At 44.5% G+C, this 18,916-nt stretch overlaps 1 protein-coding gene across 1 annotated transcript in view; it reads right to left on the reverse strand.

Moving 5' to 3' along the window:
* Window positions 1-1,690: 1,690 nt before the first annotated feature.
* The window catches only part of TMC2 (transmembrane channel like 2), a 35,066-nt gene continuing 17,840 nt past the window's right edge, over window positions 1,691-18,916 (reverse strand). The window contains exons 12-18 of the mRNA XM_064441745.1: window positions 18,454-18,582; window positions 15,471-15,538; window positions 14,370-14,609; window positions 12,629-12,754; window positions 5,769-5,847; window positions 3,479-3,599; window positions 1,691-2,358 (exon numbers count right to left, since the gene is read on the reverse strand). Coding sequence (XP_064297815.1) covers window positions 2,105-2,358; window positions 3,479-3,599; window positions 5,769-5,847; window positions 12,629-12,754; window positions 14,370-14,609; window positions 15,471-15,538; window positions 18,454-18,582 — 1,017 coding nt within the window. The 3' untranslated portion in view covers window positions 1,691-2,104. The remainder of the gene's footprint in view (window positions 2,359-3,478; window positions 3,600-5,768; window positions 5,848-12,628; window positions 12,755-14,369; window positions 14,610-15,470; window positions 15,539-18,453; window positions 18,583-18,916) is intronic.

Below are 18,916 nucleotides of genomic sequence, written 5' to 3' on the forward strand. Positions count from 1 at the left end.
TTTTCTAGTAGAGGTGACTGAGATCTGAAGCCATGCCTTCCCTTTCCAAATCATGTTTTAATGTGAGATGAGGAGCTAAGAGGAGGGAAATCCTATTCCTCATTATGCAACCATTTCCTAAGAAATCAGAGTCTGCAGTGCAGACCTGCTGGGCTGAAATCAGGGCACCATATTGTTTCTGTGACATCCTTCTGGATTAGCAGGCTGGCAGCACCTTTCCCCAGCACTTCTTGACCAACGTTTTCTACAGTCAACTGTGGAGAAGGATGTTTGACGACAGCTTCTGTCTCCTGAAGAAAGTCGTCTTTTTGTCTGACATTTTTCCAGTTCAATGACCGGGTGTCTCTGCAGACAGAGGTCGCAGGAGAGGCAACCACAGCTGTGTTGCAGCAAAAAGGCAGGACGAGACCTTATCTGTGAGACCTGGCTCAGAGGAATATCCTTCCAAGACCAGGAAATGAATCTGATGAGCAGCTTCCTACGTGGAGGCTCCCGGGGAGAATGAGTGACCCTTACCATTGCAGCATGCCTGGGAACAGCCAAACTGACTAAGCCACACACCAGGGACAGCTCTTTCTACAAATAACCCACTGGCTTTTCTGTATTTGAAAGCAAAGTGCAATGATTTAATTTTTCGAAGAAATTATGAATTCTCCTTTTATTTGACTCTCGCATGTATCTTCTGGAAGTACTTCTCTAGGGTTCTGGCCTCTTTTGTAAAGCACAGACATCAAAAAATGAGCTAGGTCTATCTACAAATAAGCACAGCACAATATTTAAGCTCTTAATTCCTATGAGGAATCAGATGCCTAAATACTTCTGTTGATTTGGACCTGAAAAATAGAATCCTTTTCCCAGTCTGCCTCACATCTGTCCTAACCTGGACCCCTTTGCCCAGCTCCCTGAAGCTGGACATTCCCACAGTGAAGGTCAAATGCTCTGTGCTCTGTCAAGCCACAGAGGAGAAATAAGTTAGAGTTTCCTGTACTGAATGAATCATATGACAAGATTTGTGGCATTTAGTGGAAAAATTCAAGGTAAGAACCTTTAATCCCAAATATCCTGCTGTAGTGGAACTGTTACTAGCTATATTTATGGATTTGTTTTTATGGAAGAACATGAGTTCATTTTTTTTTACAGAAACTTTTATGAAGAACAGAACATATGGAACACCAGATCTAAGCTGGAGAGATGGGTTTGTATCAACAACAGGAAGAAACTGTAGGTGTAAAAGAGCAGGTCAACCCGGAGAAGTCCTCCCATGGAGTCCTGGGAAGTCCTGTAGATCTGGAAGATACGATCCTTAAATTGCATCAGAAATTTCTAACTGGTTGTAATCAGAAACTAGGCCAAAGCACTTGTAGTCTCTCAGTTGTGCTGTGTGGTGTCATTAAATTAGGAGTTGTTTCTAGGGATTGAAATAATGGTGCAAGCTACTGCCAACAGACTATGAAAAGACGAGCAGAGTGAGAACCTGGAGAAAACAGTGGTGAGAGACACAGCAGGGTTGAAACAAAAAGATGAAAGTTTGGGTGCGGTAGACTGGAGGAACGCTATCATGAAGGATGAAATGCACCTGACAAAACCTTCTGTACTGGTCTGGTAGGAGTCCTCCACTCCTAGTAGTGGCTGCCATGCAGGTGGGCAGGGACACTTGCTTTTTTTAAAGAATACTTAACTCCTCAGGCAGACGGACGACAGCAAAAAAAAACCCTTTGTCGATATGACAGGTAAACTCACACTCCTTTTATTAACTGAAGAAGCATTTGAAGGGACTGACAAGCACTCACACCACAGAGCGGGCTCACTGTGCCGCTGTTAGTGGACACAGGGCTGCATCCATCCTGTATGTAGCAGTTTAGCAATGCCACAGCTGATTCCCATCCTGATTGCCTCCTGTTTCCTCACAATCAAAAACAGCACAGCCATTGTGGGTTATAACTCCGTACTACTACTAAGCTTCTAAACAAAGCTGGTTTAGATAGTGTTTGATAGATAGAGACCATCATGAGTGGATGACCAATGAAGAGTATTTCCTGCTAAAACTACAATAGTTCATGCAGCACCTCCGTTTTAATGTCAAATGGGAGAAGTGTTGCTGACCTTATCGAGCAGCATGTGAGTAGCGTGGATGTCCTCTCCCCCTTCCAGGGACTGGTCCTGGTGGATGCCCCCTTGGTCTGGGCTGGCCAGGGTAAGGTGACCAGACACCCAGGGTTGGTGGCTGTGTCAAGAACACGTGTGGCGGCAGGTTGAACGCTGCTCCTCTCCCACCAGTCATGGGGCTGCCATCCAGGGCTGCTGCTTTGCTTTGTTTCCTGACAGGGCTTGTTCTATTAGAAGACTCTGTTTTCTTGTCTAGAGCAAAGATTATGAATGTTATTTTCTTGAAAGCAAACACTGCCTTTCTTACTCTCCCCAGTAGCTGCTGTTTATTCTACATGCAATAACCCAAGTGTCTGGGGATTTGTGTTTGAGCATCTGAGTGAAGAAACCATAAATAAGACTGTTGGCCCATGGTCAATAGCCAGTATGCTGCCCAGGCCTTCTTTGTAGGTTCTTATTTACGCGTTTGTAAGACACGATAGTTCTAACAGCCATGCTGCTACACCTCTAGCCTGTGGTGGTCATGGGTAATTGCTGATTTTAGTCTTTATTTTCAATGCACCTGCAATGCTGTCAGCACTATTTCTGTTTAAATGAGCGCCCTGGGTTTGCTCTGGGGGGAAACTGTATCGAGTTGGTCTGAACTTTCCGGCTTGTCTCAGCCTGTCCAAGAAACAGGCCATCTAAATGCAAGAGGGTTGTGGTGGCACTAGTCTGCTTTTTCTCTTCTGCATCAAGATAAAAAAAGAAATCTTTCATGTGTTGCATCGTCTCTCACAAATGAGAGCAGGAGGCTCTGGTGGTCAGGAAATGGCTGGTTTAGAGTGAGTCTGGGGGATCTGGTGCCAGATCGATGCCAATGCTTCCTCCCGCATCTTTCTGCCCAGCCACAGACCCTCTTCAGCAGAGCTTACATCATGCATTTATTTGCCCTAAGACCAACACAGTCCTGTAAAAAGCTTCTGTCTCATTCATAATGAATTTTCCAATGAAAACATAAATTTGGAGAAAAGTTTGTGCCTAGCTCAACTCATCAGCCCAGAAACAACGCTGGAGTTGCAGCACTGTTCCCAGAATAAATTGCTGGTTTCATGACCAGCGTGGTTAATAGCTGGGATATGAATCATAACTTTGAATTACAATTCCCACACTGTAATAAGCCTGTGTGAGACACAATCCAGTCTAAAAACTTGCTCCTCCTGGGTGTCCGTTGGCAGGTGGACTTCTGTAAGTGGGCAAAATCTGTGCTAGTAATACTCATCTGATCCCTTGCAAATGTGTATCACTCCAGTTTCTCAATCTTTCCCAGTCATCGCTTGGTGGAAAAAGGAGCCTTTTCAGGAAGGTTGAGGGGAGGTGGTTTAGTTTTTACCTTCTGCTTGTTTGGAGTGACTTTCACTCTTCATACTTGGTGTAAGTAAATCCTCCAGGTCTTGCAGCGCAGGGTTTGTGCTGGCTTTGTTGTTTCTCTTGTTTTTTTCCTCTTCACGTTGCTGCATCAATAAAACCCATCAGGTTTAGTTTGAAACAGCAGATGTAATCCATGAAGTGGTGGTGGCCTGGTGTCATGGTTGGCCTGGCTAAGTGTTTGTTGGTATGAATGTAATCTTTTTGCCAAGTTCAAGGTGCTAAATCTTGATCCAGTGACCAAGGGTTTTAGAGAAAGGAAGCACATCCCAGTCAGGACTCAGATCCTGGGAAGTGATGGCTTGGCTCTTGTTAGGGCAAAGAACTTGCTGATAGGTCTACCAGGCTTTCTGGTAGATTGGCAACTGTCAGTCTGCCCTCCCTGGGGTTTTGGTTTGTTTTAAATGCGGACCTCTGGGGAGGGAGGGTGTCAGTGATAAATGCCAGAGGAAGAGGAGGAAAGCATGGCAGCATGGGGTTGTAGGGCTGTCTCTGGTTTTACTTGTATACATTTAGGTCTTCAAAAGATTTTCTTCTGGATGGCAGAGGGACGTAAATACCTGAGGGCTGTTTCTGCTCAGGACAAGCATGCTGGGCAGGGAAGGGAGAGGCTGCCCTCTCTTATGCAGTGGACTCAACTCCAGCTCTATCCCTCCTCCCAAAGGGGTGATCTGCCAATGGAGGGAGTTGAGGGCTGGAGCTGTGGAATGCAGGGCAGCTTGTGGCCTTGCTACAGCTGAGAAGTCCCAACCACAGAGCAGCCTCCATCTATTTGGCAAACCGGCAGACTTTGCGGGCAGCCACGGCAGATCTCTCTGAGCTCAGCAGGTCATTGCACAGGGGTCCCTGGTGGGCTCCAACCACTGACCACTCATGCCATGAGCAGGCAGCTTCCATCCCTCACTTCCTAAGCAGCATGGCTGTGCTGATGCCTTCCCTTTCCTCCTGCTCTGCTGTCTACCCCTCCTTTCACCAGGCTAGGCTGCCTCAGCAAATCTACAGGTGCCTGCAGGACAAAGGCATGTAAGGTCTGTGCAAAGGCAGGTGCTTGTCTTGAGATGTTTCTGTTCCTTTGGGTAGTGCAGGCCCTGATTTGTGACCCCTCCATTGCCATTTGTGCTCCCTTAAACCCTGATCACAACCAGTTTGTGCGTTTGAAATAGACTATGTGCCCCTAAGACCGTGTGTGATGTAGCATGTGTTCAGCTCTTGTTCGTGGTGCATAGGGCATCCTTAAGTATTACCTTATTTTAAGCTATATGCATGAGTGATCAGTTCTGAATTTGAGTATTTGGATGTAATTTATGGAGACCCATTTCTCAGTGCTCACATCCTTGCTTTCAATGTTGCACTGATCTCTGCTTTATGCAATATATTACTTGACGTGGCATTGCTTCCTTGGCTTGGATCCTGCCCTGTACAAAATGGCTGATGCCCCTCCTTTGAAGGCATCATATTCTCTCCTGATGCAAGACTCAATGCTTTGGACACATCTATGAAGTACAAAACATCACAGGGTTAGAGACCCACCAGGGATGCTCTGGGGGGAACTGGTGCTGCCAGACCAGCACAGGCCCTAGTAGCAGGACACCTTTGCTGTTTCTCATTGAGACTCATTATCTGAGCAGAGCTGTGCTTTTGCAGATATTCTGCTGCCAGAACTAATTCATATTAGTTCAGGGGTCCCTGTATTATGGTGCTCTGCGTGTTGCAACCTCTCCCAGATCCGGATATCATAAGATCCAAATTCTACCCTGCTAATTTGAGTCATTGCATCTGTCCGTATCTTGCTTTTCCCATCTGCACGGCAGAGACAGACACCAGCCTCCTTTGTAAAGTGCTTTGAGAATTACTGGTAAAAAACATTATTGCTGTGTTGTTATTTAAGGCTCTCTGCTCTTCAGCTTGTACAAAATCTGGCTGTGGTTTTGATAGGCTTATCATTGTCCCTGGGAAATCTCAGGCTCCAAAACATTACTTGAACACTGAGGTAATCTATTTCTGTAGATGGAAAGCACAGTTTATGGGAAAACTCACTGTAGTTTTGATGTATGAAATAGCAGCCTATTATGGGATGTGACCATTCTTTGCAGTTAGCCATTAAATGCCATCAGAGGACTGAAAAATCATAAGATATGTCTTCCTGTTGTGTCACTAACGTGTTCAGAAGTTAAGAGCAATTTAAAAGCATTGGTTGGTCATCAGACTTGAAGTGCATGGTATTTCAAAGATGGCTTTGCCAGATCGATACTTACCATTTGCATTTTCTTCTTCAGCTCTGCATTGGCGCGCTGGTACGCTTCAGCCACAGCATTTAGGTAATAGATGGCGAGGCTATGAAAACAAATGAGTTGCTGTAGTGATAGGATTAGGGGAGAGAGAAAGTTTCACAGGAAGGGAACATGTAATTTTTGCCTACCTTCTAATACCTAGTTTTCCCCACCAGCTGTCTCCAAAATCCCTTTAAAGCCTCAAGGCTTAGGAAAAATTCAGGCTGCCTCATGGCATGGTAAGGTAAGATGGGCTGAGCCAGTCCAGTAGCTCACTTCTGCCCAAACAGAAGAAAAATGACCATCCTGCTTTCTTGCCTCTGCCTTGGCTGGCCATGGGCTACCTCTGCTTCCTTTGCACTAGCCTTGGCCCTTGGGTCTTTCCTTGGTGGTGAGCTCATTCAGCTCATTTTCTGGGTGAAAATGAGCTCAACTGATTTAACACATGGCTTCCTGCCATGGCTCAAAGAAAACCAAAACAGACACCAGGTAGCTCAGGGAACTTAGAAAAAAATTAGGAAACAAGGAAAATAGTGGCAGGCAACAGTACTCGAGGCATAGTCTGCCTTCCTCCTTGGCCAGGACCGGCTGTCTCCTGCAGCCTGACAAAGGGCTGTTGGGAGTGACCAGAGACAGGAACTGAGGGTGAGCAGGAGCCAGGATGAAGCAGAGCCACTGGCTCTTATTTTTGATCCGTTTCTCTGCAAAAAAAAGGGCACGCCAAAACCAGGGGGAAAATGAGCCAAGCTGGAGGGACTGAGAGGCAAGTGGCATGGGAGAGAGCCTGCTGGCAGCCAGCCTTTGGCGCATGGGGAGGCCCACGTTTTAAAACATGCCCAAGCGTCTGGGGCTGTCTTGCCACTGCTGCCACTCGCCAGCCAGTAATATTTTGGTTGTCATAAATGTAGAGTGCTTTTATTCTTCTAAATTATAAACGTAATCTGCTCAATAACTCCGAGCCATTCCCAGGAAAAGCACCAGCCGTTCAGTTCATCACTATAGATTTTTTTTTTTAGAAGTAGAAAATTCTCTTGTAAAATAAAATTTTAAAAAAGACTAAAAAAAAAGAGTTTCCTGACAGTTCATAACCTGTTTGTGTGGCTCCAGCCCAGGTTCAGCATCCTCAAACCAGGCCTGAGGATTTTGTCAGCAGACTGCCTGACTCTAAGCCCAGCAAGGTGCCATGTACCAGCATATTGGTTTCCAAGTGGATGGCCTTACTCGAGGCTTTTTGCAGGGGTCTGTCTGGAGGAAACACATTTGCTTCTTTTTGCCTAGTATTAACCCAAAACTCAGTCTTGGTAAGTTTGAAAATTGTTATTTTTGCTTATGAAATATATTGCTTTGTAATCCAGGACTTTGGTGCTACTCTGCCAGTTTTGTTCTGGCCAGCCAGGATTTAAGTGCCTAGAGCACCCCTGTTTTCATAAAGATAACTGGATCTGCCTCTTCAAAGCCATCTGGGGTGCCATGCGCTCTGTTTCTGAGCTGCATTCTGAAGTTCATTGAGTAACTGAGCAAATCCATTCCCATTCCTTTTTCAGTCCTTTCTCACCCTCTGTGTTAGCAGCCAGCATCATCTCCAACCACCACAGCTTCCTTCCCTGCTGTGTGCTGTGTTTAACAGGGCACTGATGGGAAGAGGGTGAACTCACCAGGTCCCTCTTCTAAACACTGTGAGATATGGGCCCACTCTGTCTGCAGGCTAAGCCTGAGTTTCCTCTGTCCTTGGTTTATTGCAGGCTTATTGTTCAAGGGAGGTTGAGTTTGTCCAAGATTGAGCTGCCCTTAAGGGATCTTAGGGGGGAGAGAAGAAAGAGACAGTGTCTCAGAAAAGGGGATCTGGGGGAATGCCTTTGCTGCAGTCCAAATCTGCAGGTAGCCAGGCCAAGACTCAGCAATGCTGAAGCAGCCTGCCTGGGTGGTCCACCAAGGTGTATGCTAGCGTTCTGGGCAGGTCCTACAGCTGTACTGGATTTGCTACTGAATTCCTGCTAGTGCTGGTTCCCAGAAAAGGCAGAGCAAAGCCACGTCCTGGTCTGACTGTGAGCAGCAGCATGAGGAGCTGGGAACTCAAGTAAGCATTAGAAAATGGCTTTTTTCCAATTTTAATGGGGTGCTTTAGATCTACCTGCCTCTAAAATGAGCCCAGGGATGCATCCTCATGCTTGAGCTGCCTAGCATGGATGCTGTGCGGCCCTGGTACCCCTCGTCTCTGATTTACTGCTCCCTGAGAGCTGGGACCATGCTTGTGGGTCACTGTCTTTTGCAATCTTACTGGCCTCAAGATCCAGGGAAAAAAGTGCCACAGCTTTTACATTCATCCAACAAAAGACTCGTATACCATCAATGACTGTCCAGCATGGATGATTAATGGCACTCCCCTTAATATGATTGAACCCAGAAGTTCTGAGAAATACCTGGGCCTACATGTAGACCCATGGAGAGGAATATAAAAACCAGAACTACTGGAGAAAGTAGAGGACTGGGTACAATGGATTGGGAAGGCTGCTTTAAAGCCATTTCAGATGTCTTGAAAGGATGCTATCTCGTAACTGCTCTACTTGGTAGACCAGGCCAACATGAAAACTATGTACCTGGAAACCACTGATAATTGATAAACCTTGGTAATTCGAGCGGCCATCAAGGAATGGCTACATCTCCTAGTAAGTATGTGTGATGCCATCCTATATTCCAGTGCTCAGGATGGAGGCCTAGGTATCACCAGGCTCTTGGGACTGATTCCCAGCATGCAGGTGTGAAGGCTACACAGAGTTGCACAGTCTTCAGATGAGATAGTATGAGTGGTAGCTTGAGAAGAGGGACTTCAGAAAGAATTTTAAAAACTATGAATTGCAGTAGGAGGGGATAAGGGAAAAGTTCTACCTATCTGGGACCTAAAACAGCAATGGTGATATCTGAGGAACCGGCAGTGAGGAACCAGTCTTGGAATGGGAGGTACCTGCTCCAAAAGTCATCTTTCTGAGGCCCTGTAACTGGAGGAAACAGGAAAACTGGACCAAGTTGATTTCCCAGGGCTGTGATATTTCCAGCTTCAAGAAGGATAAGATCAGTAACAACTGGTTAGAGTTTTATAGGGGCATTTCCCACAAAAACCTCATCACCTCACTACAGTTGAGAACCGACATCTACCTGATGAGAGAATTTCTAGCAAGGGGTAGGCAGGAAAGTAAAAATAAGTCTTGTTGACACTGTCAAGCAGAGAATGAGTCCTGCGCACATATTATTGGGTACTGCCTAGCAGTACAGGATGCCAGGATTAAAAGGTACAATCGCTTATGTGAATTGTTAGCTGAAGAGGTGAAAAGGAGGAGTGGGTAGTATTCCAAGAGCCACTGCTGAGAGATGAACAGAATGAACTATATAACCCACAGCTGGTATTCATTAAAGAAGACCAAGCCCTGGTTGTCAATATCGCAGTTAGGTATGAAAATAAATTAACATCTTTGGCAGGCACAGCAGCAGAAAAGGTTAAGAAATGCCAACACCTTAAAGACCAAGCACAGGAACTGACTAATGTTAATAGCATTAAATTTATAGGATTTCCGCTAGGCGCATGTGGAAAATGGTATCAGGGCAACTACAAATTATTGAAAGAACTTGGACTCTCTAGTTCCCAGCAAGAAAAGTTAGCTCGTTGATTATCAAATTGAGCACCAGTCTCTTCAGTAGATGTTATGCATAAGTTTGCTAGTAAAGTAAGAGCCACTCTAAAATATCAATGTTTGATTGTAAATATGTTATATGATGATTTATAAATAAACTGACCTTTCCTCTCTATCTAAGGTGAGAGCCAGACCCTCCTGGAGCTGCTTAGGGTGACAAAGTCTTGTGATAATGAGGGTGAGAGTAAGTAGGGGTGAATTGGGACTCGGTATCATAACATGTCACCATTCTTGCCAAAAAGACAGTTATCACTGGTCTTTACCAAGGTGGAGAGGTCACCTATCCTTAACCCAGAAAAGGAACATGTATATAATTATATAAATTTGATAAATAGCCTGCACAGTAGTTTTTAATCTTTTTCTCCTTTCCCATTGATGCAGTAAGGTGCTTCTAACTTCTGGCAGGAAGCTCTGCAAGCCACGGCTTGAAATTCTGCTCCTGACCCAAATGGCATTAGGTTATGTGCCTATGTGCAAAAGTATCTGTGCTTCTTCTTGCTCTGTTTCCTTTTTCCTTTGTCCTCAGGCAGCTACAAATATGACAGTAAGTTTGACACCCATATCACCTGCTGGACCCCATCATTGTCTGGGACCAGGAGCCAAGAACAGAAATAAATAGAAGAGTCATTTTGGATTGCAACTGCAGAAAGAGAGGGGGTTATCATGGCTTGAGAAAACAACTTAGTTCAGGCCATAGAGGCGGAAAACACTCTTTTTGTGTGTCTGCCATCAAAATGAACAGACTGTCCATTTATGATCCACCTGTTGCTCTTTGTAGAGGCTATTTGTTATTTAAGGATGCATTGTAGGTTGCTTTGTGCTACTTTGAAAGCTGCTGGCTCTCTGCTTACCCAATGGAGCTCCAGCAGTTGCTGGTTTTAGTCTCTTGGCAAGCTGGATGGGGATCAGCATAAGGACTAGCTATAGCTTGACCCTGTCTATCTCTCTGCACCGCAGCAGAAATAGCAGCAAAAGCTGAAGACTTGCAGGGAGAAAGCAGGAAACTGGGGACTTGTGTATGATTTACAGTTATCTACTTTCTGGAGAAAATGGCAAAAGAGACATAAACCTAATTTTCTGGCCACTGGTAGCCATTGGTTACAGGACTGTAAGCAAAAGGACTGTTATCTTGCTATTCTGGCAAAATTTTAATTGGTGTAATTAGATTCTGTCTCTTCTGTATATTTAGGTTATTTTTGTAGGCATGTGAAAATCATGTGCTAAATTTGAGTCCCTTAACTGTAAAGTTTCTGAGATAAGAAAAGGACCCAAGCCTTAGGAGAAGTCCTTGTAGGGCAGCTGTAATTTTGCCTTGGATTATTCCAGGAAAAGTTTGTGTGCAAGTAGCACTTCTGCAAGACACCTGATGCTCTTTTGGCATGTAAGAGCTACTGCCAAGGGTCTGTAGGTCTGACTTGTCCCAAGCACCATGGGGGCACCCACTGTGAATCTCTTGGTAGCTGAATGACTAGAAATCACAAATATCTAATATCCTTAAAGGCTGCGCAGGCAGCATATCTGGGTGGGAAATGAGGATGTTTTGGGTAATGTGGATATACGATATCTCTCAGTTTGCAGAGGGGATCGGGGCAGAGAGAAAATGGTGCCTCGAGGAGAGATGGAACAATGGGAAGGCTATGGTGTGGGAATAGCCCAGACTGGAAAGCGGTGATAAAACGTGTCTCTTGGGCAGATAAACTGGATTTGTGCTGTTTCCTGTCCTGGCTGTCAGTGGAGGAAAGGGCAGGAGACTGTCACTGAAAAAAACATTGTTTTCAAACGTCTACTGCTCTCCCACCACCTCTTATTTGGGGTTACATCAAAGCCCCAGACATCTGACCTGCAGCCCTTCTGTAAAGTTCATCCGTTTGGGCTGGATTAGTTCTGTGGTCTTCATCTCATGTTTGTGGTAGTGTCTGCTAGTGCTACTGTGAAGCACACAGGAATAGAGCTAATAACTCAATAATATGCTTGGCTGTGCTGGGGATGTAGTGTGAGACTTCTTGTCTCCTGCGTGTGCTGATCTGATTCTTCTAAGTGTAGGATCTGTCTGCACAAGTTACAGTATCTGATCATCATTATTTAGGTTAAAATAAGTAAGTAGTTTGAAGCAGATAGAGGGATGACAGGTCATTTTCAGTTTAACTGGGATTTTTCTCAGGCTGTTTTATAAGAAACTTTGTAACATGAGAACTTGTATTTGATTTAATTTAATGGCATTATCTTCAGTGTAACCTGTTCAGAATGAAGGATCACAGTGCCCAAGAACCACTGTACTGGATCAGCCCAGAGGCCCATCTCCAATGTGTGTGGATGTCTGAGGAAGAGTGAGCAGGCGAGCACATGTAATACGCTCCCCAGCTCTCTCCCTGTCTCCCACTGTTTAGCCTGGAGTGTTTAGAGCTGCCTATAAAATTTGGCCATGGCTCTCCCGCTCATTTTGATAGCTATGGAAACCTTGAGAACAATGCCAAAAATACCTGTTTAAAGAAGAAAAAAACTGTCCTGGTCCTAGTGCTGCTGAAGGTGCTAGGGATTAAGTGTGGTTTCAAAGCTGAAATGATCAGATAGCACTGAAACAAATTCCAGATGTAGTATTTGTAGTATTTGGGGGGGGAACCCCAAACACCCCGATCCCCAAAAAACCCACAAGGCCAACCCCAGAAAAACACACACACCCCAAAAAAACCCACCACCACCAACAAAAAAAACCAACAAAAAACCCCACCAACCCAAACAAAAAACACACCTCTTCATATTTTTGGAACGTGTAATTTTTGAGTGCCCTGCCTTGGCAGTGCTGTAAATACCACCAGCTGTGACAGAAATTGCTTCTCCAAAAGGCACCAGGCTGAGACTGTCCATTTATTTCCTGCTGGCTACTGAAATTTTTTTGTGTGGAAGCTGTGACAGCTTTGATATCCACGAGGCCTCTGTCAGCAATGCATTTAATCTACAAAGTTGTGTTTAATTGGGTCAGGAAATTAAATTTTGGGAAATTGGGTTGGGCGAAGGGGAGGGAGGTAGGGAGAGTGTGTCTGCCCTAATCCAGGTTGTTATCTCAGCAGAAGCTGCATTCAGACCTCACTAACATCCCAGCATTTTTTTTTTCAACCTCCTCCCCTCAGCCAGGCATGTAATATTGCAAGGAAAACTTACACCATGAGCAGAATTGCAGGTATGATCAGTCCTGGATTTGCCACATAGCTGAAGATCTTTGCAACAAAAAGTGGAAAATCGAGCTCAATGGTCTCTTGAATGACTTCATACATCCTTTTCTTTCCACTGGAAAGACAAAATGGGCAGTTAAGGAGTGTAGGTATTTCCTGGAGGGACAAAATAACTCCTTATCTAACAATGCTAAGTAGCATGTTTCCTCTCTCTCTCAGTGAACATCAGCTTGCTGTTGGGCACCAAGGATTTTGAGATGCCTTCATTTTAAATTATCTGTTGGTCCATCCATTCCCCACCATTGATTACAAGAATAATCTTTGGTAGGCCAGCTTGCTCCTGGAGTTAATACATTTATTTCCATGTGTAGCTCCTTTATGAGTTCTGACTATTTACCCCTCTGAAATGTATAAAAAACCTACAGATTGCAGTAACCATACATTTCTGATCAATATCTTGTTAAATATGGTCTTTTCACAGAAGAGATGATTTTCCATATGCAAATTCCGGCTTTCTGAAATAATGAGGCAATTTGAAGAGCTGCTAAGTAATGACAAAAATAGCAAGCTGTGATTATTGCTTAATAGGAAACAGAGTGAAAGAGTCATTTCAAACTGGATTGATAAAGCGGATGAGAGTATTCTGTATGAAAGAACAAATATGTAAAAGGCTGGATTATGTAATTGACCTTCTTCTCTCCCCAGTATCTCTGGGTCTCTGAATTCAACCCAAGGAGTTCTATTCCATGTCTTGAGGGTTGTTGCCTCCTGAATCTTGTAGAGTTCTGCTCAGGAAGGCATTGGACTCTGGCCTGATGATAAGAGTCAATAAAGACAAACTTGGCTAAACAGCATCCCAACTTCATCAACTGCCTTAAGCCCAGGAGAGCTGAGCTTTCAGTCGGTTGAGACAGTGTGCCAAGGGTCTGAATCAGGCTGAGTTGCTTTTGACGGGTTGATTGGGAATTGAAATAGCTCTTTGACATTGCAGATTAGTCATCTCCAAATGATAGTGTGGGTGCAACAAGTTTCTTGTCAAATCTTCTGACATTGCTCGTTGACACCTGTCCTTGTTATAGAACTGAAGGAAACTTGGTCTCTTGCCTTCTCCCCTGTGTCTTTCAGCTTTCTATTGTCATTCTCCATTAGCAAGTGGATAACCTAAAACAGTGCGTCTACAGGAACAATTTGTTCCAAGCTGGCTCCTTGCTGAGTCAGACTCAGTGGGCCCAGGAAATGGTGTTACTCAATCAAACTAGACTTTATTAGCATGTTAATCTAGTCCACTGAATGCTCTGTGCAGTGCTGATTCTGTCCTTAAAAAAAAAAAAAGCTGCTACCCCTCACGTTCAGACCTACCTATTTCCTGCTACTTTTAAACAAAATTAAACATGTAAAATACATCTCGTGCTGTGGGACTTCTTGGCTCTACGCAAGGTCTTAGAAGGTGGCTTTGGACCCCTGTTTTGCACCCACAATGCTTCTGAGAGCCTATGGGGTTCTCCCATTGCTTTTTTACTAGGGGCTGCACTCTGCTGTCCTCTGGTGCTTTCATTGGTGTGTGTTGCCCACAGCTGGGCATAGCCTGTTGCCTCACATTGCTAAGGATTTAACCAGATGGAGAACAGAGGCATTTCACTGTCTCTGCTGAAGTCCAGGCCTTCTAACTTTATGAAAATAATCGCATGTATCAGAGCAGAAAACTGGCATTTTGGGTGTTTTGCTAGTACCTGAACGGTCCACAGTCAAAGGAGGGAGGCAGGGACATGATGGTGTAAGCCACAGGCAGGAGACTGAGGAACAGGATCAACAGCAAAAGTCCCATGTAAAAATTGTTAGACTTGGATGCTTTGAAGACTCTTTCATGAGGGACATTGCTACTCATGACAGCCCAGCACTGAAAATACATGGAGGTTAATAAGCGCAGCACGTTTATACCCATGAGCCCTGGTGCATAAAAGGATCCCATCCTGAAAAGGAAAGGAGAAGGACAGGTGCTATTTTTTGACTGGAAGGTTTTTTATTTTCAGAAAAAGTAAAAAAAGTGCTTATTTAGTAGCAAGTCTACCCACAAATAAAATCTGAGCAGGCTGGCTTGTCCTACCCCTGTGTTCCCAGAGGAGAAGCTGCCCGCATCCATGTTAGGGTACGGTAACCGTACATTGATGACCAGCAAGGTCTCAGACCCCTCAGTGCTTGTAAAGAAGATTTTCAGTTTGTGATAAAAATTACTTGGGGATAGCTTCGAAAATATTAGGCGAGTGTAACCAGCAGGGGGAGACCTCCCTGAGCCGGCAGAGATGCCGTAGTGAGGGAACAGGCAGGAATCATCAATCTCTGGCAAAACAAACCTTACTTCCAGAGGAGATGAGGGTGCACTGTGCCGTTGCCTATTGCTTCTCGAGCTGTCACAGCAGGGCAGAACAGCTTCTGTTTGCCCTCCTTCGGGGCAGTTTTGGGATGTGCCTGTCCTGCCTGACCTGCTCACCTGGCTCCGTGCTCACCCTTGCGTTGACATGTAAGCTCGTGGTGGCCCCAAAAACCTTTCTGGTCTCCTCCCCCAGCACGTGGACCATCTTAATACATTTTTACCACTGGAAAAATTGACTTTATAAAAGCGAGAGTGGGGCAGGGTTTGCAAGACTGTTCTCTCATGACACTGCTACTCTTGGACGAGTAAGCTGGCATTTTTAAATTTCTGCATTTGTACTCAGGCACAGAAAGCCAAACCATCAGAGAAAGCAGAACCCAAAGGTTATTCTAGCTGGCTTGGAAGATTTCTAACTCCACTGGCAGGTTTTCTAAATAATAATAAGAAGGAGATATCTTACCAAATCATTCCCTGGTTGAAGACCAGGCCCAAAACATTGCCGCTAATGTCAAACTCAGCATAGGATGGCTGCGTGAGGAAAGAAAGGAGAGTGTGGTGTTGCTAGAGGCACCTGATATTATTTGCTCTTGGCTATAAGGATGCTTATTTAAAGCTGGTATGACGGGATTTCTGGGAGAGCTCCTGCTGCATGAGTGACCAGCAGCAGCAGTGCGGTGAAAGCAAAATTGGAGCTACTGTGCTGTGGGCTGCTGCTTCTTTCTTGGCTTGCTGAAAATTGGAAAGATATATGGAGGTGCTTAGAGTTGCTCTGTGTTTATTTCTCCCCGCTAATATAAAGCCAGCTGCGAGCAAAGGAGCCATGGCATGGAACTAGGTTTTACACCCCAGCTGGTGTATCTGGCTATGGACTTACAGTTCCACCCTGGTAAAATTTTGAATGTTTAAGCGATAATGATGTGCTGGAGAGCAAATGCTATGCCAGATATATCCATGTCCCCAGGTCTTGCAGCAGCAGGCTGCTGAAGAACAGAAACAGAGGGCAAAGGGAGAGAAATATGATGGAATATATGACCTGATGGGTATCTGGTGGCATTTTGCTCTGTGCTAACCCGTAGTTAAAATACTGCTTTATACAGAGCAACCTGTCTGATGTGGGTGCTGGTCTAATCTATTTACGGTATTTGTTGTTTTATAAACTATTATTCTGCTGGATTTGCCTCTGATGAAGCTACTGTTTCTTCTACGTATATCTGCTTTTGTGCACATAAAACTCAGATGACTTTTGGCATACTAAACTGTGTGAAGTTTTATTTTTACATTTTCTTTGAAAAAAATATATATTTTTTTTACTATGTTGCAGAAAACACAGTTCTAAGAAATGATGGGTGATGCCCTTATGTTTGGAACGTCCTGTGCAGTATGTCTGTTTTCCATGCAATTTGCTTGTACTTAACACTGTCAGCAGTTCATAAAGTTGAGGTTTAAGGTGTTTGCCTTTTATGATGAAAACTTGAAAGAAGCCTTGCCTAGCTGACTGCTCACAGCTTTGGGAAGGGATGGGTGCAAAAACTGTTTTCTTTGTTCCTTTGATTCTGGTCCATTTCTACTTCAAATCTTTAGCTAGAGGTTAATATGGGGATCTTTTCCCCACAAAAATAAAGACAACTTTCAGAGTCTGCTGTCCTCTGCCTTGAGTACTTCTACGTGAAAAGGCTGGATTAAACAAGAGACTTATTCGCTATATTCATTAGAAAAACACACATATAATTGTGCTGGTGCACACAGCTAGGTTGGGTTAGGTGGCTGTTACCAAACCATCTTTCACTCCTTTCTCATTCCTGGGCCAAGGGAAAAAAGCCCAAACCAACACCTACTTGAGCACCAGTGGAGTGATACCCGTAGCACCAGGAAGAATACACAAATCTCCCAAAGATGTAGGAGAAAAAGAAGAGGGAAGCCCATGGTGCTGTCTTCTTTCTGTAACTATCACGGGAGCCACTTGTCATGAAAGGAGACTTTTGCCTTTGCCAGACTGAAGAATACCAACCCTCTAGTGCTGCCCATGTTAATGGGCTACAAATTAATGTTACTATTCAGTCCTGATAAATAAGGGCCTTGCTTTGCTCCTGAGCTCCCTGCGTTCGGCTGCTTGTTTGCAAAAGCTGATCTGCTGGAGTATGTCAGTCTGGTCATCCCCTGACAGATGCTGAATGGGGTTCATTTCTCAGTGCAAAATTGCCTCACAGCCCGTCTGAGCTGTTGCCGAATGCCAGGGGAAAGGAGAGAGGGAAGTGTATAATAAGCCCTAAAGCAGGTCTTTTAAATTTCACAGAGAGGTGGAGGATGAATGTCCAGGAAATATTTGGGTTTGTTTTTTTGATACATCAAGGAGTGCCTGCAGGATAGAAGAGACTTCCAGTTATTTGTACAACTGAGATCTTAAGAATGAAGAAACCCCCATGTGGTAATTGTAAAGGTTGTTTTGAGGAAAGAATCTAAAAGAAAATCAAAGGCGGCTAACAAAGTGAGAGGAGGACATGGCCAGGAGGAGGGAACCAGACACTTCTACAAGACCGTGATCTATGAGCACACGCAATGGGAGCAATTTCATTCTTCTCAGCTGCCAGGGGTCCTCCAAGCTCTGAAATCCCTTGGCCACCCTGGGTAACATTGTCTACCTCCCCCAGAAGAAATGCGAAGAGCTCCACAAGCAGCAAAATGCCTGTTGTGCCCCAACTGCCTCTGCTTGACCAGGCCCCTGTAGACACCTGCAAAACCCTCCTCTTTGCTCTGCTCCAGACCCCTCCCAGAAACCCTCCCAGTATGACAGCTAGGCAACTGGTGCGCTGCTATAATTGTAATCTTGAGAGGTATATCTAGCTCTGTCTGAATCCATCTGGTTTTGTCAATTCTTATGTGAAAAAAATGAAAAAAGGGACCTTTTTTTAAAAAAATTATTTTCTTCTGTATTTGTGCAGCTCTAGTATGGGGAGCTTCAGTAATGTAGCCTTTATGAATACCAAACACTCCAGCACTTTTGTGTGTCACACATACATGAGAGGGGAAGGAAAATCTCCTTGGTCCACTGCAGTAGAAGTAACACCAGCTTTGAGCATCGATCAGAAGATGGTGCTGTGAGTAAAGCATGCTACTGCCTGTGAGGTGGGCAACAAATGGGAAGGTCTGGGGCTTTGAGAAGAGGTGTAGAAGGCTTCAAAGGTGTGCGGTTATAACAACTGAATGAACATCAGATTAATTTTTTTTAACTCAACTTCATGTTTTAAAGTTCTGAGGTGACAGACTGCATTTTTGTAGGGTTCTTTCTGGGGTGGAACTAATTGATCCAGAGACTGCCTATACCAATTAAATTATCAGGCAAGACCGGAGAACCACTGGAAGCATTCAAAACCAATCTGTTTGTAGCATTTGGCCAAATGGTCCTAAATTACCACTATCTTCTCAGCTTTAAGACACTGACTTACAAATCCAGCCTCTAGGTCCCAGCACCAACAGTAATTCACAAATCTGACGAAGCAAGCTCGGAAGAAATCTCCTACCAGGATGGTTATGTAGGTCACCAGGATATCAGACACAGTGAGCCTTACGAACTCCTGCAATTTAAAACAAGGAAAAAACATTTAGCAACTATAATTTCAGTAGCACATATGGGACTGTATTTTTTATTAAGCCATTTGTCTTTATATGACAGTAACCTTCAGAAAAGCATGCCACGTGCAAACTCCCTGCCTGTTTTCAAACACTTGGCGGTGCCTAAGCTTTACCTCTGTGCTTGGGAACCACAAGCTCCATTACAGCCATTAGCCCTGATAGTTGCTGCTAGCATTATTGACTGTACTATATATTGTGGCAGAACATAAAACAGAAGCAGAATGTTAATGCTGCCGTAATGCTGGTCTAAAGCATACGTACACCGAGGGTAATTTC

The sequence above is a fragment of the Phalacrocorax carbo genome, chromosome 2 (assembly GCF_963921805.1).
Source record: "Phalacrocorax carbo chromosome 2, bPhaCar2.1, whole genome shotgun sequence".
Lineage (NCBI taxonomy): Eukaryota > Metazoa > Chordata > Aves > Suliformes > Phalacrocoracidae > Phalacrocorax > Phalacrocorax carbo.